General features: G+C 42.5%; 1 protein-coding gene across 2 annotated transcripts; it reads right to left on the bottom strand.

Moving 5' to 3' along the window:
- Positions 1 to 14513: 14513 nt before the first annotated feature.
- Positions 14514 to 20415, bottom strand: LOC112666826 (C-C chemokine receptor type 1-like). Of its 2 annotated transcripts, none has more exons than XM_025458261.3 (2): positions 20088 to 20415; positions 14514 to 16943 (listed from the first exon to the last, which is right to left on the bottom strand). In XM_025458261.3, exon 2 carries the CDS (start codon positions 16878 to 16880, stop codon positions 15813 to 15815), a length of 1068 nt encoding a protein of 355 aa, XP_025314046.1. In that variant the 5' UTR covers positions 16881 to 16943; positions 20088 to 20415; the 3' UTR covers positions 14514 to 15812. The 2 variants fall into 2 exon arrangements, with proteins under 2 accessions (XP_025314046.1, XP_025314047.1); XM_025458262.3 differs by lacking the exon at positions 20088 to 20415 and adding an exon at positions 19496 to 20044.
- Positions 20416 to 21340: the final 925 nt, after the last annotated feature.

The raw sequence follows: 21340 nt of genomic DNA, 5'->3' as shown, positions 1-21340 counted from the left end.
AAATAAATAAATATAAACAACCATTTGTACATAGGAAGACCAATGAAAAAGATGTGGATGTGGATAAAGTATATGGATTCAAACGTTTGTGTTTGCCAATAACTCTGACTTCCTGCCGGTTCACACTTACAGCGTCCCTGGAGGGAGGGTGGGGGCGACGGTCATGTCTTGGTGACCCAAAGGCTCTTGTCTACCATGCCCAGGCTGCTTCCTGGGCACAGGGGAAAATCATGAAGCCCAGAAGAGTAGGAGTCCCCATGAGCCACAGCCTCCAGGCTTGGTGGGCTTCTCAGAGCCCCCCCAGCAACACTTCTGAGTTTCCCCATTCTGTGTCACATGTGTTTCAAACCTTCTCACCCTAGAATTCTCCTGCTGCCCCCCTGTCCCATCATTTATTTCACCAAGAAAATAGTAGCCATCAGGATAAAGCCCTCTTAACTTTTGCTAGAAACCCTCCCACATCGCCTGCACCTTCACCCCTCCCAGCCTTGTTCTGACCCAGCACAGGGTGAGAGTGAGTCCTGCCTGTCCTTGTCCCCTCCGCAGACACCGCCTCTTCAGCTCTGCCCCCAACTTCCACCTTTCCCTCTCTGAGCCCCAGCCTCTCCCATTTGATGAAGTCTTTCCCTTGATCCCTTCAGTTGCTGCCCAACCTCCTCTGCTCTTCATAACTACACTTCAAGACACCTGTCCCCCAACCCACTCCAATCTGACATCTTTGCTCCCAGTTGTTCCCCATCCCATAGAGGCTCATGGCCCCACACTTCCTTAGCAAGGCTCCCCCAGCCCAGCTGCTCAGCTGACCTGACACCCTGTCCTGAAACACTCTATCTTCTTACATAGAAGACTACCCTCCTGGAGTTCTTCCTACCTCTCTGAATGTTCTTTCAGGCTTTCTCCCTGCCTATTTCTGGAAGGTTGTTTGTTTTGGCTTCTGGCTCTATCCTCACTCATCACAATACCTTGGTCAGAGTTCAGCCCCGGGAGCCAGGGAGAAAAAATGAGTCAGGCTGGGTGGGAGTATTAGGGATCAGTGGGGACTGGGACAACCAGGGAGCATGAGAGCCTCGGAAAGGTGGTGGCAACAAGTCCACATGAGCAGATGAGTGCCAAGAGCAGGGTTGGCAAACGTTTTTCTAAAGGGCCAGACAGCGAGTGTTGTAAACTTGTAGGCCATGTGTCATCTCTGTCACTTAGTCCTCTTTGTTTTAAAAACCCTATACAAATGTGTAAAAAAAAAAAAAAAAAGAAAATTCTAAGCTCTCTGAGTCATATAAACACAAGCCATGGGTCAGGTTTGGTGGGCAGACTGTAGTTTGCTGAGCCCGAGTAAAGAGTGAGTGCAAATCCACAGTGGCTAGACCTCCTGGTTTTCCAGGGAGGCCAGAAATCCAGATTTTGTTTGAAATCTTTTGGTTACCAAATGCTGACAGAGAAGATCTTCTGGGATAGCCTGTCTCCAGGTAACCCCTGAGCATCTTGCAGCTACTGGAAACATGTCCATCCAGAGCCCAGTTCATCAGTACGCCCCCACCCAGCTGAGTTCACAGTCTCAGCAAATGGCGACACCTTCTACTAGAAACAGACACCCGGGGGTCCCTACTCCTCACCCCTACCTCATTAGCACAGTGTTGCTGATCCTTCTTCCTGATTTCCTGTCCCCTTGGCTCTGTCCTCAGTGCCACTTCCATATGTTGGACCACCCTCATTTCATCCCTTGGGAACCAAAACATCCTCCCAATAAAGAGTCCCCAGTTCCTGTCTTACTTTCCCTTAATCTTTTCTACAGACAAAATGCTCTTTCTAAAATGCAAGTCTGATCATGGCACTCCCAAGCTTAACACTCATTTGCTAATTGGCTAAGGTCCTAACCTTCCTTTGGTCTATAAGGCTTCTTGTGATCAGGCCCCTGTTGGACCCCTGGTCCCCTCTGTTTCCTGGCTCATCCCACTCCACTGTGTGCTGCTATCTTTGTGGGGTGCTTCTATTTCTTGAAATGAGCCAAGCTCCCTATCACTTCCAGGTGTTTGCATCTGCAGATATGGCACATCCTTCACTCTACCCCGCTTATTGCCATGTTCTTTGTATCTCAACTCCTGCGAACTGGTGCCCTATCCTCCATTCCCCCCTCCTTCCCCACTCCCTTCCCTCTATCCCTCCCTTCCTTCCTTCCTTTTAATATAACAACTTTATTTATATATGATTCACATGCCATATAATTCATCCATATAAAATATAAAACTTTTTTTAGTATATATTTTTAATATTATATTATTATACTTTAGAATATACTTTTGAGTATATTCAGAGTTGTGCCATCATTTCCACAATCAATTTTAGAGCATGCTCATCATCCTAAAGAGAAGCCCTATACTTTTTAGCAGTCACTCCTTTCTCATCAACAACCCTCCACCCCTGCCCTAGCCTTAGGCAACCACTCGTCTATGTCTACTTTCTGTCCCTATAGATTGGCCTATTCCAGACATTTAGCATAAATGGAATCAGACGATAAGTGGTCTTTTGTGACCGGCTTCTTTTTTTTTTTTTTTTTTTTTCGGCTTCTTTAATCTAACATATTTCGAGGGTTCATGTATCAGAACTTCATTTTTTATTGTTGAACAACATAGCTTTGTATAGACATACCACATTTTATTTGTCAGCTTATCAATCATAATGTTAGTTTTATCTGCTGTTTCCTTGTGTTCTGATATGTCATAGTCTTTGGAAAGGAGTCTGTTTTGTTTTGTTTTGTTTTGTTTTGTTTTTTCAAGTCCTGTAGAGTGAAGGAGAAGAGCCTCTGCAACTCTAAGATCCTTTGCAGAAATATCAACTCAAAGAGGAGGGGAGGTAGAGGCATGAAAGTTGATGTAGGTAGGTAAAGCCAAAGCAATCAAGGCAGGAAGAAGACTCTTGGCGTCCCAGCTCGGACCCCTAGGCAGAGCTGTCCCTGTACCTCACAGACGAGAAGCTTTCTTCTCAGAAAGGGAGGCAGCAGGATAAAATAGGAAGCAAAGGGCTTCACACTTTTGACTAAAGGCTAGGCTCCTGTCAATAACAGTGCTGAGCAAAGACCTCCAATATATGAATATTCATGTTGCGATTGATTGAGTTATAGGGGTTCCCTGTATATATCAGATATTAACCTCTTATCAGGTAGATGGTTTGCAAACATTTTCTCCCATTCAGTAGGTTGCCTTTTCATTTTGCTATTTCTTTTCCTGTGCAGAAGCAATTAAGTGTGATGTAGTTCCATTTGTTGATTTTTGCTTTGTTGCTTGTGCTTTTCATGTCATCCAAAACATTCTTGTCAAGACCAACGTCCTGTATGTTTTCTTCTACTAGTTTTACAGTGTCAGGCCTGATGTTTTAGGTCTCTAATCCATTTCAAGTTGATTTTTGTGAATGATGCAAGGTAGGGGTCCAGTTTCATCCTTTTGCATGTGAATGTCCAGTTTTCCCAGCACTGCTTATTAAAGTATTGACTATTTAATACTTGTTAGTTGATCATGTATATATGGGTTTATTTCTGAATTCTTGATTCTGTTCTATTGGTCTGTGTGTCTGTTTTTGTGCCAATACCATACTGTTTTGGTTACTATAGCTCTGTAATAAAGCTTGAAATCAAGAGTTGTGATGCCTCCAGCTTTATTCTGCTTTCTCAGGATTGCTTTGGCTATTCAGGGTTTTTTATGGTTCTTGTACAAATTAAAAACTTTTTTTTCTATTTCTGTAAACAATGCCATTGGGATTTTGATAGGGATTGATTTGGACAATCTGTAGATGACTTTGAGTAAAATGAACATTTTAATGAACTTTAATTCCTCCGATCCATGAACACAGGTTATCTTTTCGTTTACTTTCCAATTTCATGTAATTTTCAATGTACAGATATTTCACCTCCTTGGTTAAATTTATTCCTAAGTATTTCATTCTTTTTTGATGCTATTGTAAACGGGATTGTTTCCTTGGCCAAATCCAAAGTCTGAAGATTTCTTTCTGTGTTTTCTTCTACAAGAGTATTGTTTTCGTTCTTACATTTAAGTCTATGATTCATTTTGAATTAATATTTGTGTATGGGGGCAGCCCAGGTGGCTCAGTGGTTTAGTGTCGCCTTCAGGCCACGACGTGATCCTGGAGTCCTCGGATGGAATATCTCGTCAGGCTCCCTGCATGGGGCCTGCTTCTCCCTCTGCCTGTGTCCCTGCCTCTCTCTCTCTCTCTCTTATGAATAAATAAAATCTTTTAAAAAATATTTGTGCATGGTGTGAGATGAGGGTCTAAGTTCATTTTTTTACATGCATATACTGTTTCATGATGAGACTTTTTCCAGCACGTGAGTATCAGTATCAGCTTAATATTCCATTTCACAAACATACTATAAACACTGGGGGCCTGGGAAGTGTTTAACAACTGTCTTTCAAAGTATGTCCTGATTTGTAGCATTTGCCAATTTCCCTGGTGTAAATACTCCAACCACATCTAATTTCAAGGTACTGATGTTACATGACTTATGGAATTGGGACGAGATTACCCAATTGGTTCTTGTGAGCCGTTACAAGCTGACTGTAGCACATGATGGGTTTGTTTTTTGTTTTTTTTCTGGTTTTGGTTTGCTTCTTGTTTGTCCCCTTGTTTACCCTCAGTATACAAAAGGCTCCCCAAGGCAGGAAGAAGCAGTCTATTTTATTCACTGCTATAAATGAATGCTGGCTCTCTAGGGAGTTTCTGGTTCTCCCTCATAATGAGCACAGCTGTGGACTACATCCTTGCAGCTTTTCTTTGATCACACTTCGTGATGTCCATTATATTTACCTTCAGGACAACTCTGAGCCTTGCTTCCTGGTGAAGATAAAGAAAATTGAGTTTTGCCAAAACAGGAGAAGTACGAAGCTGCTTGAACTTCTGCAATTTTACAGATACATGTTCAAAATTTAAATTATAGGAGTGACTTCTCCTTTTTTTCTCTCCCTTTTGGGAATCAAGTAAAGCAAATGCTGCAGGGTGAAAGAATTGTCTTGACAGGCACTGAGGTGAGGTCAAGTGTGAACACCACACTGCATCAGCTTCCTGAAGGTGTCTGAGGCATCAAAGTAACCGGAGGAAATCACTGGAGTGTGACATGGTTTCAAAGAAAATGCACCAAACCTTCCTTCTGAGGAAAACTTGTAAGAAAAGCAAAGAAAAGGAGGGGCTGCTCTGGGGCAGTTGCCTTTCATAGATTATTGTTAAACATCATTTGCCACATCCTTATCTGCATTGGGTATTTTCATTAATGGAATTAAATAAACACCATCTTATCAGGGAAAAGAAGCATCTCATTTTAATTAATGTTTCTCTTATTACTATTGTGATTATATTTTTATATTAATGGTTAATGCATTTCTTCTATGACCTATGTATTTATATCTCCTTTCATTTCATAAAACTGTTGGGTATATGGAATAATTGTGTGATAGGAAAATCCCAATGGTTTTCCTATTGGTTTTATAAGATTCCCTTATGTATTATGGGTTTTGACCTTTGGCGTCTAATTTTTAGTTTTGGTGGGGTTTTTTGTTTTTATTTTTGTTTTTTGCTTAACATCTTTGTATGCACACTTTGTATTGTGTGTTGGTATACAATCGGGCATGTTTCTCCCTCAGTAAAATACTTTTTTGAAATTTGCTTAGAATGTCTCACACCTTGTTTCTCCAAGTGAATTTTAGATTTGTTAAACTAAGAGCCAAGACAAAATACTCTGGAGGTTGAACAAAAGCTACAAAGTAATTTGGTGCTGGCCTCGCAAGTCTTTGGTCAAAATCAATTCATTGGCCCTGTTTCCCCTCTGTTGAACTGACCACATCATGCAGCATCTGCCCCCATTCTGGCACATTGAAGGCTCCAGTGCCTGTGGGAGTGGCAGGTGCTTCTCCCAGTGGTCTATGTACCCCAGGTGTCCGGCTCAAAGAGGTTGTACTGAATGAAGGGATGATGAATTAATGCATGATTGAATACTGGCATTTGGATGAATGAATAAACACACAAGTGGATGAATGAAATTTACTGGTAGCTCTTCTTTTCCCCCTTCAGTGCTCTGTTCCAGGGATTGTTTCTTCTTGCTTTCCTACAAGGACAGGTAGCAAAAGAGACTTACAGGGTTTCTATAATGTAGTGGTGTCCAAAACTCTCGCTGATGGTTTCAGAACATCTCACAGCTCCAGGCTTCCAGTGTCCCTCTGCTTTAAATGATCCCAAACCCTTGGCACAAGGCAAGTAAGCCAAGCCACCCATGGCTGGAGGCTGGAGATGCTCCACGGGGATGGGGCAGTGAGTGTAGCAGCTGCATGTGGCTAAAGCTGGAGGGAAGCTCTAGTTGAGGAAGTGCACATGGGCAGGCCCTCTCTCCCCTGGGGTATGGCAAGGAGATGGGGGAGATCTGAATAACCCCTTCCTTCTTCTAAGAGGCACAGTGCCCAGGGGTGGGGACAGAATGGAAGCCCTACCATTTTTCCTTTAACAGTCATGACCCTAGTTCCTTTCCTGCCATCCAGTTATTAGTTTTTACACCGTTCCTCAGCTCCTAACACAAAAAAAAAAATGGGAATGGGAAATGAAAGACCAGAATAAATACTGGACAACTTCAAAGCAGGAAATTCTTGCATGATAGAGATCTGATTGCACTGAACTCTGTCTGAACAGAGTGACAGCAATGGACTTAAAAATCAGTTTTCTTTTTTCAAAATTTTATCCAGAGAATTTTATGGTACAAAGTATTAGTTATCGCACTGAGTTTGAAGCACCCCATTAAGAGGAGAAATGAGTATGACAGGGAAGGAAATGTAAAAATCAGCTAACATCAGGGTTTCTATTTGCCCCTGCCAATACTGAGTCCTCTACATGTGAAAAAATCAAAATCTATTCCATCTTGCTGGTGTTTCTCAAGCTTTAGTTATTAGAATCACCTTTTTGATTTTTACTACATTTTCACACTTTTAGTAACTTACTAAATGTGGCATGGATTTTATTACATCAAGATTGAGAATTTCTATTCAACAGAAGATGCTATACATAAAATAATACAGCTGAGACAATGATAGAAGTCATTTGACATGTCTAAAGCATTAAGAAATTAAAAAAAATAAAGCATTAAGAAATTAAAATCCAGAATATACAAAGAACTTTTGCAAATCAACAACAAATGACAGAAAACCAGATCATTTAAAGCATTTTTCAATTCAATTGAAAAAATGATCAAAGATAAAAGTAACTTACAGAAGAAGTAACTCAAAACCCTGGCAAACATATAAAGAGATATTCTAACTCATCAATAATTGGAGAAATGTAATATGAAACAATTGTGAGTATCCATGTACTTGTTAAATTAGCAAAGATTAGAAAGCAGTATAACACAGTGTTGGTAAGGATGCGGGGAGAGGAACCTTCAGGCACAGTGAGTAAGAATGTAGACTCATCTCATTTATATCTCTTTATGATCCAGCATTTCAAATCTAAGTCTGTATGAGGATATTGCAGCTTTATTTACAATATCGCAGAGTTGGAGGCCATCTTGGCACCCATCCCTAGGAGAGTAGATCAGTAAAATATGCAAAATACACTATGGTGTACTAAGCAGGAAGTGAAAGAAATGGATTGGATATTCTACATAGCAATAGATAAGCTTGCAAACCACATACGATATTTAAAAATGAGAAACATATCACTTGCTTAAATAAAAAATTGGCATTAAAAAACCAATAATACAAATTCTTAACACACAAAAAGAAAATGAAATGGAATTACTAGCATTTCCACTTCTGAGTATTTCCACTTGAGTATATAGTCAAATGAACTGAAAGCAGGATCTTCATGTTCATAGCAGCATTATTGACAATAGCTAAAGTGTGGAAACAACTCATGTCAACAAACGAAGGAGTAAGTGAAAGAAGTCCATCCATATAAGGGAATATTATTCAGCCTTAGAAAGGAAGAGAATTCTGACTTAACTACAACATGGATGAACCTTGAGGACATTATGTTGAGTGAAATAGCCAGTCACAAAAGGACAAAAAACAGCATGATTCTAAATATATGAGGATCTGAGGGGATGGAGGAATAGGACATTGTTGTTTAATGGGTTTGAAGTTTAATTTTTACAAGAGTTCTGGCGATGGATGGTAGTGATGGCTGCACAACACTATAAATGTTTTTAATACCACTGAACTTTACACTTAAAAATGGTTAAGATAGTAAATTTTATATGTATTTTACCACAATTTTTTAAATGGGGAAGAAAAAAAGAAAATGATACCCATTAAAAGCCTTAACCACCAGACCTATCTTCCAAGAAATACTAAAGGAAATTCTTTCAGCAGAAGTAAAAGAATGCTAATTAACATCACAAAAACATAAAAAAGTAACATAAATTTCATGGTAATGATAAAGATATAGTCATAGTTAGATTCTGCAATATGGTAATAGTGGTGCATAACTCACCTACAACTCTTGTTTAAATGTTTTTTTTTAAAAGGTGCAAGAAAAGAACTATAACTACAATAGTTTGTTATTAGTTACACAATACAAAAACATGTAAATTATAATAGCAATACCTTATAATATGGGGGGGGTAAAAATGTAAGATTTATGAATTTTATTGAAGTTAAATTATCATCAGTTTAAAATAGGGTGTTGTTAAAAAAAAAATTAAAAAAAAAATAAAATAGGGTGTTGTTAGTTTAAGATGCTTTATGTAAGCCATATGGTAACCACAAGGGAAAATCCTAAAGTAATTACACGGAAGAACATGATAAAGGAATCAAAGATACTGATATTTAAAGATACTGATACATCAAACCACTAAAACTGACAGCAGTATAAGAAACAAGGAACAATGGATCTATAAAACAGCCAGACAACAAAGTGATAATATCAAATCCTCACCTATTAAAAATTACTTTAAACATAGATGGATTAAATTCTCCAATTAAAAGACATAGAATGGCTGAATGCATAAAAAACAAAATCCAACAATATACTGCCTGCAAGAAACTCACTGTAGTCTTACAGACATTCACAAACTGTGAGTAAAGGGATAGAAAAAGACACTTCAAACAAATGGTGACCAAAACAAAATACAGGAGTAGCTACCCTATCATACAAAATAGACCTTAAACTGAAAATGACAAAAAGAGACAAGAAGGTCATTATATAATGACAAAGTGGTCAATACATCAATAAGGTAAAACAATTGTACACATTTATATGTCCAACATCGGAGCATTTAATTATATAAAGCAAACATTAACAGAGCTAAAAGGAGAAATAAATAGGAATACAGTAATAGTTGGGGATTTTACTGCCCCACTCTGAACAATGGATATATCATCCAGACAGAGACTCCTTGAACAACATTGTAGACCAAATGGACCTAACAGACATATACAGAACATTCCATCCAGCAACAACAGAATACAAGTGTACAAAAAACATTTTCAAGGACAGATCATATGTTAGGACACAAACAAGTCTTAAGAAATAAGATACGATTGAAATAATACCAAGTATCTTCTCTGACCACAATGGCACGAAACTAGAAATCAGCAACAAGAAGAAAACTGCAAAATTCACAAACACATAGAAATTAAACAGCACTGTCCTGAACATCCAGTGGATCAAGGAAGAAATTAAAGGGGGAGATACAAAAGTTCCCTAAGACAAATACAAATGAAAACAACATACCAGAACTTAATGGATATTACACATAGAAAGGTGAAACTGAATCCTTATCTTATACCACTCACAAAAATTAACTCAAAATGGATTAAAGACTTAAATATAAGACCTGAAACATGGAACTCCTAAAAGAAAACACTGGAATAAAAGTTCTTGACATAAGACTTGAAAATTATTTTTTAAAATATGATATCTAAGCATAAGTAACAAAATAAAAAACAAATGGATCCACATCAAACTAAAAAGATTCTGCACAGCAAAAGAAACTATCAACAAAGTGAAAAAACAAACTACGGAATGGAGAAAAGTATTTGCAAACTATATGTCTGAAAGGGGTGAATATCCAAAACATATAAAGAACTCATAGAACTCAATCACAAAAATAAATCACCCAGTTAAAAAATAGGCAAAGTACTTGAATAGATATTTCTCCAAAGAAGATGTATGCAAGGCCAACAAGTGCATGAAAATATGCTCAACATTACTCGTCATCAGGGAGACGCAAATTAAAATCACCGTGAGATATCACTTCACATCTGTTTTATTTTTTAATTTTTATTTACGTATTCATGAGAGAGAGAGAGAGAGAGAGAGACAGGCAGAGGGAGAAGCAGGCTTCATGCAGGGAGCCCAACGTGGGACTCCATCTCAGGTCTCCAGGATCACGCCCTGGGCCAAAGGTGGCGCTAAACTTCTGAGCCACCTAGGCTGCCCTCATACCTGTTTTAAAGACCATCATCAAAAAGACAAGAGATAACAAATGCTGGTGTGGGTGTGGAGGAAAGAGAACACTTGTGCACTGTTGGGATTGTAAATGGGAATAGCCACTATGGAAAACAGTATGGAGCTTCCTCACAAAATTAAAAATAGAACCATCATATGGTCCAGCAATTCCACTTTTCAGAATATATCCAAAGGAAATGAAAAAACTAGCTTGAAAATATATCTGCATCCTCATGTTCATAGCAGCATTATTTATAATGGGCAAGGCTTGGAAACAACCTAAGTAAGTGTCCATCAGTGGATGAATAGATCAAGAATTGTGAGATATATAGATAGATAGATAGATAGATATAGATATATATAATTCAAAAACATTAAACCAACTTTCACATGAGAAATTATATTAAAATATTTTATATGTATATATTACATATATATAATTCAACCATTAAAAACAAGGAAATCCCACCACGTGTGACAACATGGATAGACCTTGAAGGCACGACACTAAATGAAATAAGTCAGACAGAGAAAGACAAATATTGTATGATCTCACCTATATGTGGAATCTAAAAACAACAGCAACAACAAACTCATGGAAAAAGAGCTGAGACTTGTGGTCATCAGAGGCAGAGGGTGGAAGAGAAGGAATCAGAGGAAGGGGGTCAAAGGGTACAAACTTGCAGTTAAAGGATTAGTGAGTCCTAGGGATGTGATGTGTGACATAATGACCACAGATAACACTGCTATAGGATATACAGCAAAGGTGTTAAGAGAGTAGATCCCAAGAGTTCTCATCACAAGGAGAAGATTTTTTCCTCTTTTTGTCTCCTTTTAAAAAACTGTATCTGTATGAGAAGGTAAGTGTTGGCTAAACCTATTGTAGTCATCATGTCACAATGTATGTAAATGAAACCATCATGCTATATGCTTTACACATGCATAGTGATTATATATCAATTATTTCTCAATAAAACTGGGAGAAAAAAAACCTTAGAATGGGGCTTCCACTTTGGGTTGTCCACTTTCTTCAATCATCTGTTGATGGAGACCTCTGTTGTTTCCATGCCTTGACTATTGTGAATAATGCTGCAGCAAACAGGGGAATACAGATGCCTCTTTGAGATAAATATTTTGTTTCCTTTGGGTAAATACACAGAATTGGAATTGCTGGATCATATGATAGTTCTACTTTTAATTTCTTGAGGAACCCTCCATACTGTGTTTTATAGTGATTGTACCACCTGACATTCCCACCAACAGTGTACAGAGTTCCGTTTTTCCCCACATCCTCACCAATACTTGTTATCTCTTATCTTTTTGGTAATAGATATTCTAATGGGTGTGAGATGGTTTCAACTTGCATTTCCTTGGTGATGATGTTTCCTGAGTGATGTTGAGCACCTTTTCATGTATTTGTTGGTTATTTGTATGTCTTCTTTGAAAAAATGTCTATTGAATAGGTTCTTTGCTTATTTTTAAATTGGGTTATTTGTTTTTTTTTACTTTTGAGTTATATGAGTTCCTTGTATATGTTGCATATTAACTCCTTACTGATATGTGGTTTGCAAATATTTTCTTCTACTCCATAGGTGGCCTTTTTATTTTGTTGATGCTTACTTGTGCTGTGCAGAACCTAACACCATATATGCCAAAAAGTAAGAAAGCTCAAAAACTGATGGAAAAAATAGCAACAGCGTGTAGGATCCTACTCGAAGGGCTCCCATTAGGTAAATCTGGGACAATTTGTACATCAAAACAATAAAAATAATATCATATTCTATCCCATTGATATAAAGGGAACCTGTGAGGTCATGATGTTATAAGCAAATAAATGAATAAACACATAAGTGGAGGAGAAAAGATGCTTTTACTATATGGTGAAATGCCCACTAATGGGCACTTATTGATTAATCAGTACAATATACTTGACAGTGGAGAAACCTAGTGGAGACTTTCTGAAGCAAGTGATAAAGTTCAACATCTTTAGTCAGGGGGCAGGTTGGCACCAAACGCCTCCAAATATGATGCACTGAGAACAACCCAGCATCAACTTCTGTGATGCTCTAGTTGGTTCCTGCTCTAGTTGTATAACCGGAATCTAATCATCAGGAAACATCAGGAAACCCACAACAAGGAATCATCTGCCAGATGACTGTGGCGTTCAAGATGTTGAGGTCAGGAAGGACCAGAAAAGTCTGAAGAATTGCTCCTGATTGCAGGAAACTAGGAAGGCATCATGACTAAGTAAACGATGATTCTAGATCCTGGGACTACGAAGGACATTATTTGCAAAGTGGGCAAAATTGGAAAGAAGGCTACATATTCCATGATGATATTGTGTCAGTTAGTTTCTGCTTTGATTATGTGGGAGAGCATCCTTGTTGCTAGTAAAATCATTCTGAAGCACAAAAGGCTGACGCGGCATCATCTTTGCACCCTGCTCTCAGATGGTCCTGGAGAAAAATAGTACATTTATATCTATCTATCTGCCTGCCTGTCTTTTGAGAGAGAGAGAGAGAGAGAGAGAGAGAGAGATGAATTAGAGCAAATGTGGTAAAATGCTGACAGCTGGGAAATCTGGATGAGAGTTACGGAAGTTCTTTGGGCTCCTCTGGCAACCTTTCTGAAGATGAAATGCTAGAAACAACCATAAATGCCCTGAGTGAATGAGGAGGGGCACTGGCAGGGAGAGTCAGATGTCTTATCTGACAGACTTGGAAGAAATATCACCCAAGAAACAGACTCAACTACAGAGAATACACTGCTGGTTACCAGAGGGGAGAGGGGTGGGGGAAACAGGTGATGGGGATGAGGGAGGGCACTTGTGATGCGGGGATGTATGGAAGTGCTGAATCACTCTGTTGTACCCTTGAAACCAATGTTATGCCATATGTTAACTGACCTGAATTAAAATAAAATCTTAAAAAAAAAAAAAAAGAGATCACCTACTTGCCTTGCTTGGCTTCATTTAATCCTCAGGTTAAATCTGCCCCACAGGGGTAGATATTAGTCTTAGCCTCACTTTATAAAGAAACTGGGGGCTCAGAGATCGATCCATTCCACCAGCATTTACAAGCGCTCACTATGGTCCAATGTGACCACGGCTACACACAAAAAAATGTAAAGTGTGATTGCAGATGTGTGTGTGTACATTTGGAAAGAAAGCAACCCAGGGGACACACCGTGACATTAATGGGCTAAGAGAGACCGCCCTGTGTGGGTTGTGGGTAGTGACTACATGTGCTTCCGGTTTCTTCTTTGGCTTCTTTATCTGTTTCTGGTTTTCTACAATGAACATTGTCACCTTTATGACCAGTTAAAACATAAGCATTATTTCATAAATGGACCTGGAGGAGGTTATCACGACAACCTTTCTCATTAGGATAGTTTTGTGGGTCAAATGCTGTTTCATGATGCAGTCTTAATTTACCAAAATGGTAGACAAATGTTTCTTCATTCTGTCATGACTTCTTCTCTCCACCCTACAGAGACTGGCAGGTTTACAAGTAGAAAGCTGACTCCCCACCCTCCTTGACTCTCAAGGCATGGGTTTGTTCACATTTTGTATGTGGAAACATAAGCCCAGTGCAGTGTGACCACCTCCTCTCCAGACAAAAATTTCCCAAACCATCATGGTACCGGCCTCTTCATACAAAAAAAAAAAAAAAAAAAAAAGCCTGGGCACATAGTAGGTCTCTGACTGAAGGGGAGGGTGGCTTGATAAAAGCATAACTCTAAGACCCAAAAAAAGAGCAGCCAGCCCAATGATGTCACTGTGTTATAAGATGGGACAGCCACTCACTAAGGGTACTTCCTGACCGATGGATCCCTTCCTCCCCTTTGCTACCCAGCACCACAGGCTCCAGGGCAGCCCCACCCATCCTGCCTGGGGTCTCCCAACATCCCTATGCCTGTGTGCCTCTCAGGGCTCAGAGAACTCGCTTTGAAGGAAGCAGATCCTCAGTCAGTCAACACTGGTCACTTCCAGATGGAATCGATTTGTGCAAGCAATAGTGGGGAAATGGGTGGGATAAATTAGGATATAGCCCTGCTGTGGAATTCAGCGCAGCCTTCAGAAACAATGTTTTAACATGATTTATTCACCTAGGAAAGTGACCCCAACATACTTCTACTTAAAAACAACAAGAGTACAGTTGAAGTCCATCTTTGTCGCCATCGTAAATACACACAGGAAAGACACCAAGCTAAAAGAAAAAACATCCAAGAGTGCACGGTAGTTGTCTTTGGGTAGTGAGAATTGGGTGATTTTGGTGTTTTCTTTTTCCCTTTGTGTTTTTAAGCTGCTTTTGTTATTGGGAAAATTTTTTTTAAAGAAATACACATCCTAGGGAAAAGGGAAGAAATTTGTGATGACCAGAAGGTCCCTGGTGAGAGATCAAGTGTTAAGGACATTTAGGGGAAATATGTTCCTTTGAGTTTAGGATCCTCTCAACCTTCCACATCAACGTGAGTCCCCTCCTCACCCTCCTCCCTCTCAGCCTCAAACACTGTTAGCTGCACACCAGGTCATTTTATTGTGGATGTGTCCCAGGTGGCAGCTAGAACTCTGACCTGTAAAACCAGAAGGCTTGGGTGGGGAAGCAGAGCCTGATATTAATTTCTGCAATAAAGCCATCAGAATGTACTCCCACATCATCCAACTTACAAAGAAGGGAGATTCTGGAAAATATTCAGAAAGAAGAAACTGGAAATAATGAGTCCCTCCCCTCTGTGGCGATTTCAAGAAGTAAAACATAGTATGCGTGTGATCCGTGACTAGTCCACTGCCTGAATTGTTTGATTTTTGCAAATGTAACAATTCTCGCCAAGGGCTTTCTCAGTTCCACTGCCAAGGACAGTTCCCCAATCCTATTTCCCACTGGGGCTTGAGTTATTTCTCAGGGTTTCCAAGGGTCTAAATCCTGCAGTGGGGGCGGAGTGGGGGTAGGTGAGGGTGGGGAGGAGGCTGCTGGTTCCTGTTTGGCTCCTTGCTCAGAGTAGAGTCAGTAGGAAATCACTGACTCCAAGTTCACTGATAGTAGGGACAGGGACGTGGGCAGGGATGCTCAGTGGCTTTGTTTACAAATGTTAATGATCACAAATCTGAAATCCTGTTGGGGCCCAAGCTTTTCCTCTGCACCCACCCTCCTAGTCTTCTGGAATGTTCCATTTTGCTCACTCCCCTCCTTCCTACCAGGGAGGAGTTCTTGGAGAGGATGCAAACTCCGGAGGTGATTTCGTCTAGACTGCCCTTAAACTCCCTCACCCCCACATGGCTGCAATTCCATGCTGTGCCAGGTGTCTGAACCTGGTGGGGAGACCCAACCTGCCTCAGCTTGGGTCAGAGTGACTGGCGGGTCACCCTTGTTGAGCCCGAGTCAGAACCCAGCAGAAAGCTCATGCTCCGCCGTGGAGGGAGACATGGAGCTGGCCCTCTCGAGTCTGTCCGTGGAGAGGAAGGGGAACCTTTTAGCCAGATGCCTGGCCACCAGCCTGTGGAACAGCTGGTGCAGGTACCTGCGGAACCTCTCCCCGACGAAGGCATAGATGACAGGGTTAACGCAGCAGTGCGTGTAGGCGATCACCTCGGTCACCTGCATCGCCAGGTCCAGCTGTTTGCTCTGCCTACACTCATCGGTGAACAGGCTGTCTTGGAAAGCAGAGACCAACACGGTCAGGTTGTAGGGAGTCCAAAAGAGAAAGAAGACGATCATGATGACAAAAATGAGCCGGACGGCTTTGGCCTTCTTCTCGTTGGGTCGCTTGAGCAGAATCTGTATGATCGCTGTGTAGCAGATAATCATGACCGACAGAGGCAAAACCAGCCCCAGTAAGTTCAGTTTCAGAGCCTGGAACTGTTTCCAGGCTTTTAGGTCTTCATAAGGGAAGTGGAGGCTGCAGGTAGTGTGGGAGAGTTCTCGCTGGGTCTTGGAAAAGTAGAAGCCTGGGATGGAGGCCAAGAGGGCCAGGACCCAGGCACCAATGCTGCTGATAATACCAAAGATGACAGTCCGAACCCGCAGGGCAAACACAGCGTGGACGATGGCCAGGTACCTGTCGACGGTCAGCAGGATGATGAAAAGGATCTCGCTGTATAAGCCTGTGTAATAAAGCCCCGAGAGCAACTTACAGGTGCCATCACCGAAAATCCAGTCATCCTTTAGCTTGTAGTCGATCCAGAAGGGCAGCGTGAAGAGGAAGAGCAGGTCCGATATGGCCAGGTTGAGAAGGTAGATGCTGGTCATGCTCTTGAGCCTCCTGTATTGCATGAGGACCAGGAGCACCAGGATGTTGCCAACCAGGCCAATGATGAACACCAGGGAATACAAGGGGGGAAGCAGCTGAGCTCCAAAGGTCCGTACCTCTCCCTTCTGGCATGGGGTTATGCCCTCATAGTCATACATTGTCGACTGGTCATAGTCCCTGCTGGGCGCTGTGGTTTCCATCCTGGCTTCTTGCACTAGTCAAGGCAAACGGTGTCTGTTTACTCTGCTGGGAAAGGCAGTGGGCTGTGGACAACAATGTTAGTGATTATAGGTCTTCGACCACCTGACAACTGATTACTGAGTACCTACTGCGTATCAGGCCCTAGAGCGAGGGGGATCCAAGTCCTCTCCGCCTTTCGGGGAACCTGGAATCTAACAGAGGGCATAGGCGGTAAAGGGAGGAGCCCACCCATTGTTAATCCAATTACTTGGGCACTCAGGGTGGTGAAGGACAAGTCCATGGCTGGAGAGCACAGACAGAGGGAGATCTCACCACACTTCTGTGAAGCAGCGCTGCCCGAGGTCTTGGCATTGGACTTAGTGCAAGACAACTCTCCCCCACCCCCACAGAGGGGGTGCCACTGTTCCTCAGTTTTGAGGTGATGATGGAGGAGTTCGAAGTGGTAAGGTATTTATGAGAATGAGAGCTGGAGTTGCTTTCATGGAGCAATGGATTTGCATTGGGGGGTCTCCAGGAAGAAGCTCTCAAGCCCCAAACATACAAATGGGTCTTCATGGCTACGGAGACTAAAAAGATTCTCAGGCAGTAATGATGTAGCATGGTGGGGGCACAGGAAAATATGCGGGATTTGTTTGTTTGTTTTAGTTGCCACAGAGACTAGGGGATGCTACTGTCTGGTCATTGAGTAGGCAGGGCCAAGGATGTCCTGTAATACAAACATTATCCTACCCCAAAGACCCATAGTGCTGCCACAGTGAAATTCTAAAGGCCAGCCCCATTCCTTAGTAGATGAGGACCCTGAGGGCACCAGACTGGGTCAGCTTGGATATCTTAGATATTTTTACCCAAGGTTGTCTTGAAACAAAGAAAAACAAAAAAGAACCACTAGATAGCTTGCCTTTGTAGGACTCCCCCAGCCCCCGATTTTCAGTGCTCCTTTCCACTTCTAAAGACACCTCCCCAAAGGGACCATGGGTTTTTGTGTAACCTACCAGCTGTGTGACTTTGAGTAAGTTAATCTACTTCTCTGAGCCTCATTTCCTCATCTGTCATGTAGGAAAGTAACATCTTGCATGGCTAATATCGTGTATGAGAAAAGCCAGCCCCTTGTACTTAGCGGATCCTCAGTAAATATTAGGGCTCCTCCTTCCTTGCACTGACCCTTCCCTGAGGCCAGTCCCAGGCTCCAGTCCTATTCTGGTTGATGTACCCTTCTCCCCAAGTCCCCCACCATTTTTCTTCGTAGTTAATCTGGCAGATGAATTCTGCTTGACAGTGGGGGACGGTGACAGTCCCTTCCACGTGAAGCGCACTTTGAAATTTTCAGTAGCCACCAGTTTGAGTTGATTTGACATAAAGACCGATCAGTAAGGTAGCTGGTTCCTACATTATCATTCCCATCCAGAATCTGGAGTCTCTAGCACTCTTTCTTCTCAATTGCTTAATGAATGTTTCCTTCGTACACAATTCACATTTCTGCAGTGGCCATTAGAACATTAAGCACATTGGTGGGCGGGGGGGGGGCTGGTCAGTGTCATACACCCTGCCTGGGGGACTGTCGTTTCCAGTCAAATCCATCCCTGTGTCTGACGCCTCCAGCTCTGAACTTGTCTGTTCCTCACCAGCCCTCCAGGGCTGACAGGTCAGTTTGGGAGACAGCCCTTTTGGGTGGGCTGGCAGGTCTACTGCAGAAGCTACAAGCAGCTTGGAAGCACAGAGAGCACCTGGTGCAAGACCCACGAGCTCATGAGCCCAGTTTCTGGGGAATTCTGGCAAAGGCGAAGGCAAACTGAGTCAGCATTGCTCATGCCATTTGAACAGAGGATCGCCTTCACCAGCCCCCTCCCCGCCCCCCACCTCCAACTCCATTTACTGTTTTCCCAACTTGCCAGGCACCCCACAACAGCTCTAGGAGAGGGATGACCTGGTGTGGGGCAGTGGAGGAAGACACAAGGACCCTCTTGCCATCTAGCCCCGCTGGAGTCTGCTGCAAAGTCTGCCCCAAGGCCTTTGGGAGCCTGGAGCCCGGAACCTTGCAGTGCCAGCATCCTCCAAACCGGGAGTTGGTGAAGTCTTTGAGCCAAGAAAGGGCAGTCTGATGATAAGACACCTACGCCTGGTGGTGTGCAGGGGCTGATTTATACTGGTTCATAAAAACCAATCGTGTGCATCTTTCCCCAACTCTGCATTCGCGGGGTCGGTAGCTTGAAATCAATCATAGTGGGGATGTTTACACCATAGAAATCCACAAACACTAGAAATCAGGGGTGTGTGTGTGTGTGTGTGTGTGTGTGTGTGTAGAGCTAGTTGTTAAACATTTACTGGCACTTCCCTCCCCACAGCTGAATAGCCCAGATTGTTCCGTTAGAGTGGAGACTCAAGGGTCAGTGAGTTGGTACACAGCCTGCTGACAAGCTACGCAAACTTCTGAGAGTTTCTAACTCTGAGAATCTGGGGCACTCCACATTTTATGGAGGAACAGTTGAAGTAGATACCTCCAAGTAGCCCCCACGCCCCTCCATCCTCAGAACAAATTCTGACCTGCCTCTTTGTTAGAACAGAATGGATGCATCCCAAGAAGACCTCGCCTGCCTTCAGGAGGGTAAAATCCTACCTTCTCCAAGGACAGATCAGCAGTCCTGATTGTGAGGCTCCTTGGCTCTAGCCTTCTCAAGAGATTGGTCCACCATCAAATCATCCTTGCATCTGCAATGTTTTTTTTTTTTTTTCCTAATTCATATTTCCCTTTTGCTACAATTTCTTCATACACCATGTTTGGTTTTTGTTTTTGTAGGGCAATTTGGCAAGTGATTTCCTCTTGAATCATTTTTCACAGAGAGCCTCTTGTTTCTTAACTGACTTTAGAAAGGCTGATTTTTCTCAATCACTTGCCAACAACCAATCTTTCAGGAAAGCTTCCCTTTTTTTAGCAAAAAAAAACCCACCCCACCCTATTTTACTATCTGAGCACCTAGTCTTATAAATTCACCCATTGTCAGCATTGCTATACAATTAATCGCCTTATAGATGCATCGATGGGCTACTTAGACATTTGCTTGGCCCTCAAAGAATTCTTCACCTTTGAGGAGACAAGTAAATAATGCCCTCAACATGAGGCCCACAGTTCCGCCTGGCGACACACATGTCTTCAAACGAGATTGCCCTCAGCTGTCACTGACAAGACAGGAAAGACAAGTGACACTTACTCTGATCTCTAAGGATTTTGTCCACGAAGTCTCTATTTCTGGAGCTTGTAGAATCTTCATGAAATCAAGTTTCAACGTCCTGATTGAGCAGGAAGTCCTCAGCTTCCTGTATGATGATTTAGGACTCCAGGGTTCACAGTCTCAGAATGACAAGAAAGGGACAAAGTTCTTCTTTTTCGTATGGTTGGGTGTCCGTGAATGGCCACGATACCCGCCAGCGGCAGTTCCTCGAGGCTGGGTTCGCTCTCAGCTGTGCTCCTCCCTGGGGAGCTCTGCCTTAAGGGGACTGGGGAGGGTGGGGTTGGGTGGAGTTGAGTGGGGGAGAGATGGTGTGAGGTGTTCCCAGAATTTGTGAAGCAATCAAAGGCTGAGCTTACGTGTGTTTTGGGGGTTGAGGGAGGGCAGGGCATAGAGGTCTTGTGGTCAGTGAGTGGCCCTTTTTTTTTTTCTTAAAGCTCGCAAATGGAAGGATTTAAACCAGAACCTGGATCCTGTTCCTCAAAATGAACTGGCAGAGAGCCCGAGAGAGGCAGCGGCTTCTCTCTGGTGCCCCCTATGTCCTTCACCTCTGACCACTTGCTGTCCCTCTCTGTTCCCCATTCTCTACCTCATCAGACCCCACTGAACAGTTTCACCTCAAGGAACCTCGGCCTGGAGTGAATCCAGGTCTCTGCGTTGGATTTTGGCCATTCCTTTCTGATCTCACGTTCCTGTTTTCTGCAAGAGTACAACTTGGCCATGGCCAAGTCTCAGCTCTCTCCTTGAGACAAGGGCAGACAACTGTGCCTTGAGAAGTCTTGGCTTCTCACTCCATCAGATGAGATGACTGAACACTCGCTCGGAGCAGGTGTACACGGTCAGCTCGTAGGTGAAGAGTGTCATGGAGCACCTGGCCCAAGGGAAAGTGTCTGGTGAAGGATGCTTCCTGCAAGTCTCCCCACAGTCAACACCTACTCTGCTCCTGTGCTTGCGTCCCCCTCAGGTTCTACTCCTTTTCCTTAACACAGGACCCCACTAGCCTTCCTCACAGATGGTACAAAGCACCATTTCAGAAAGGAATGCCAGGGTGCTTTGAAAATGTCACTTGCCCTTTCAAGGCTGTTTCCTCATCTGTATAGTGAAGACTTGAGGCAAGATCTTCAAAGGAACATTCCGTGAGTCTTCTGGGGTCGGGTCTCCCCTCTTTGGCAGCCTGTCCAGAGAGATGGGGGTGGAGGGATGCAAAAGGCGACAGACTGACGAAGAGGGATACA

The sequence above is a fragment of the Canis lupus genome, chromosome 20, assembly GCF_003254725.2.
Source record: "Canis lupus dingo isolate Sandy chromosome 20, ASM325472v2, whole genome shotgun sequence".
NCBI classification, from domain to species: domain Eukaryota; kingdom Metazoa; phylum Chordata; class Mammalia; order Carnivora; family Canidae; genus Canis; species Canis lupus.
Note: the sequence above shows the minus strand (reverse complement) of the source record. Positions and strands in the feature narration are given on the sequence as shown.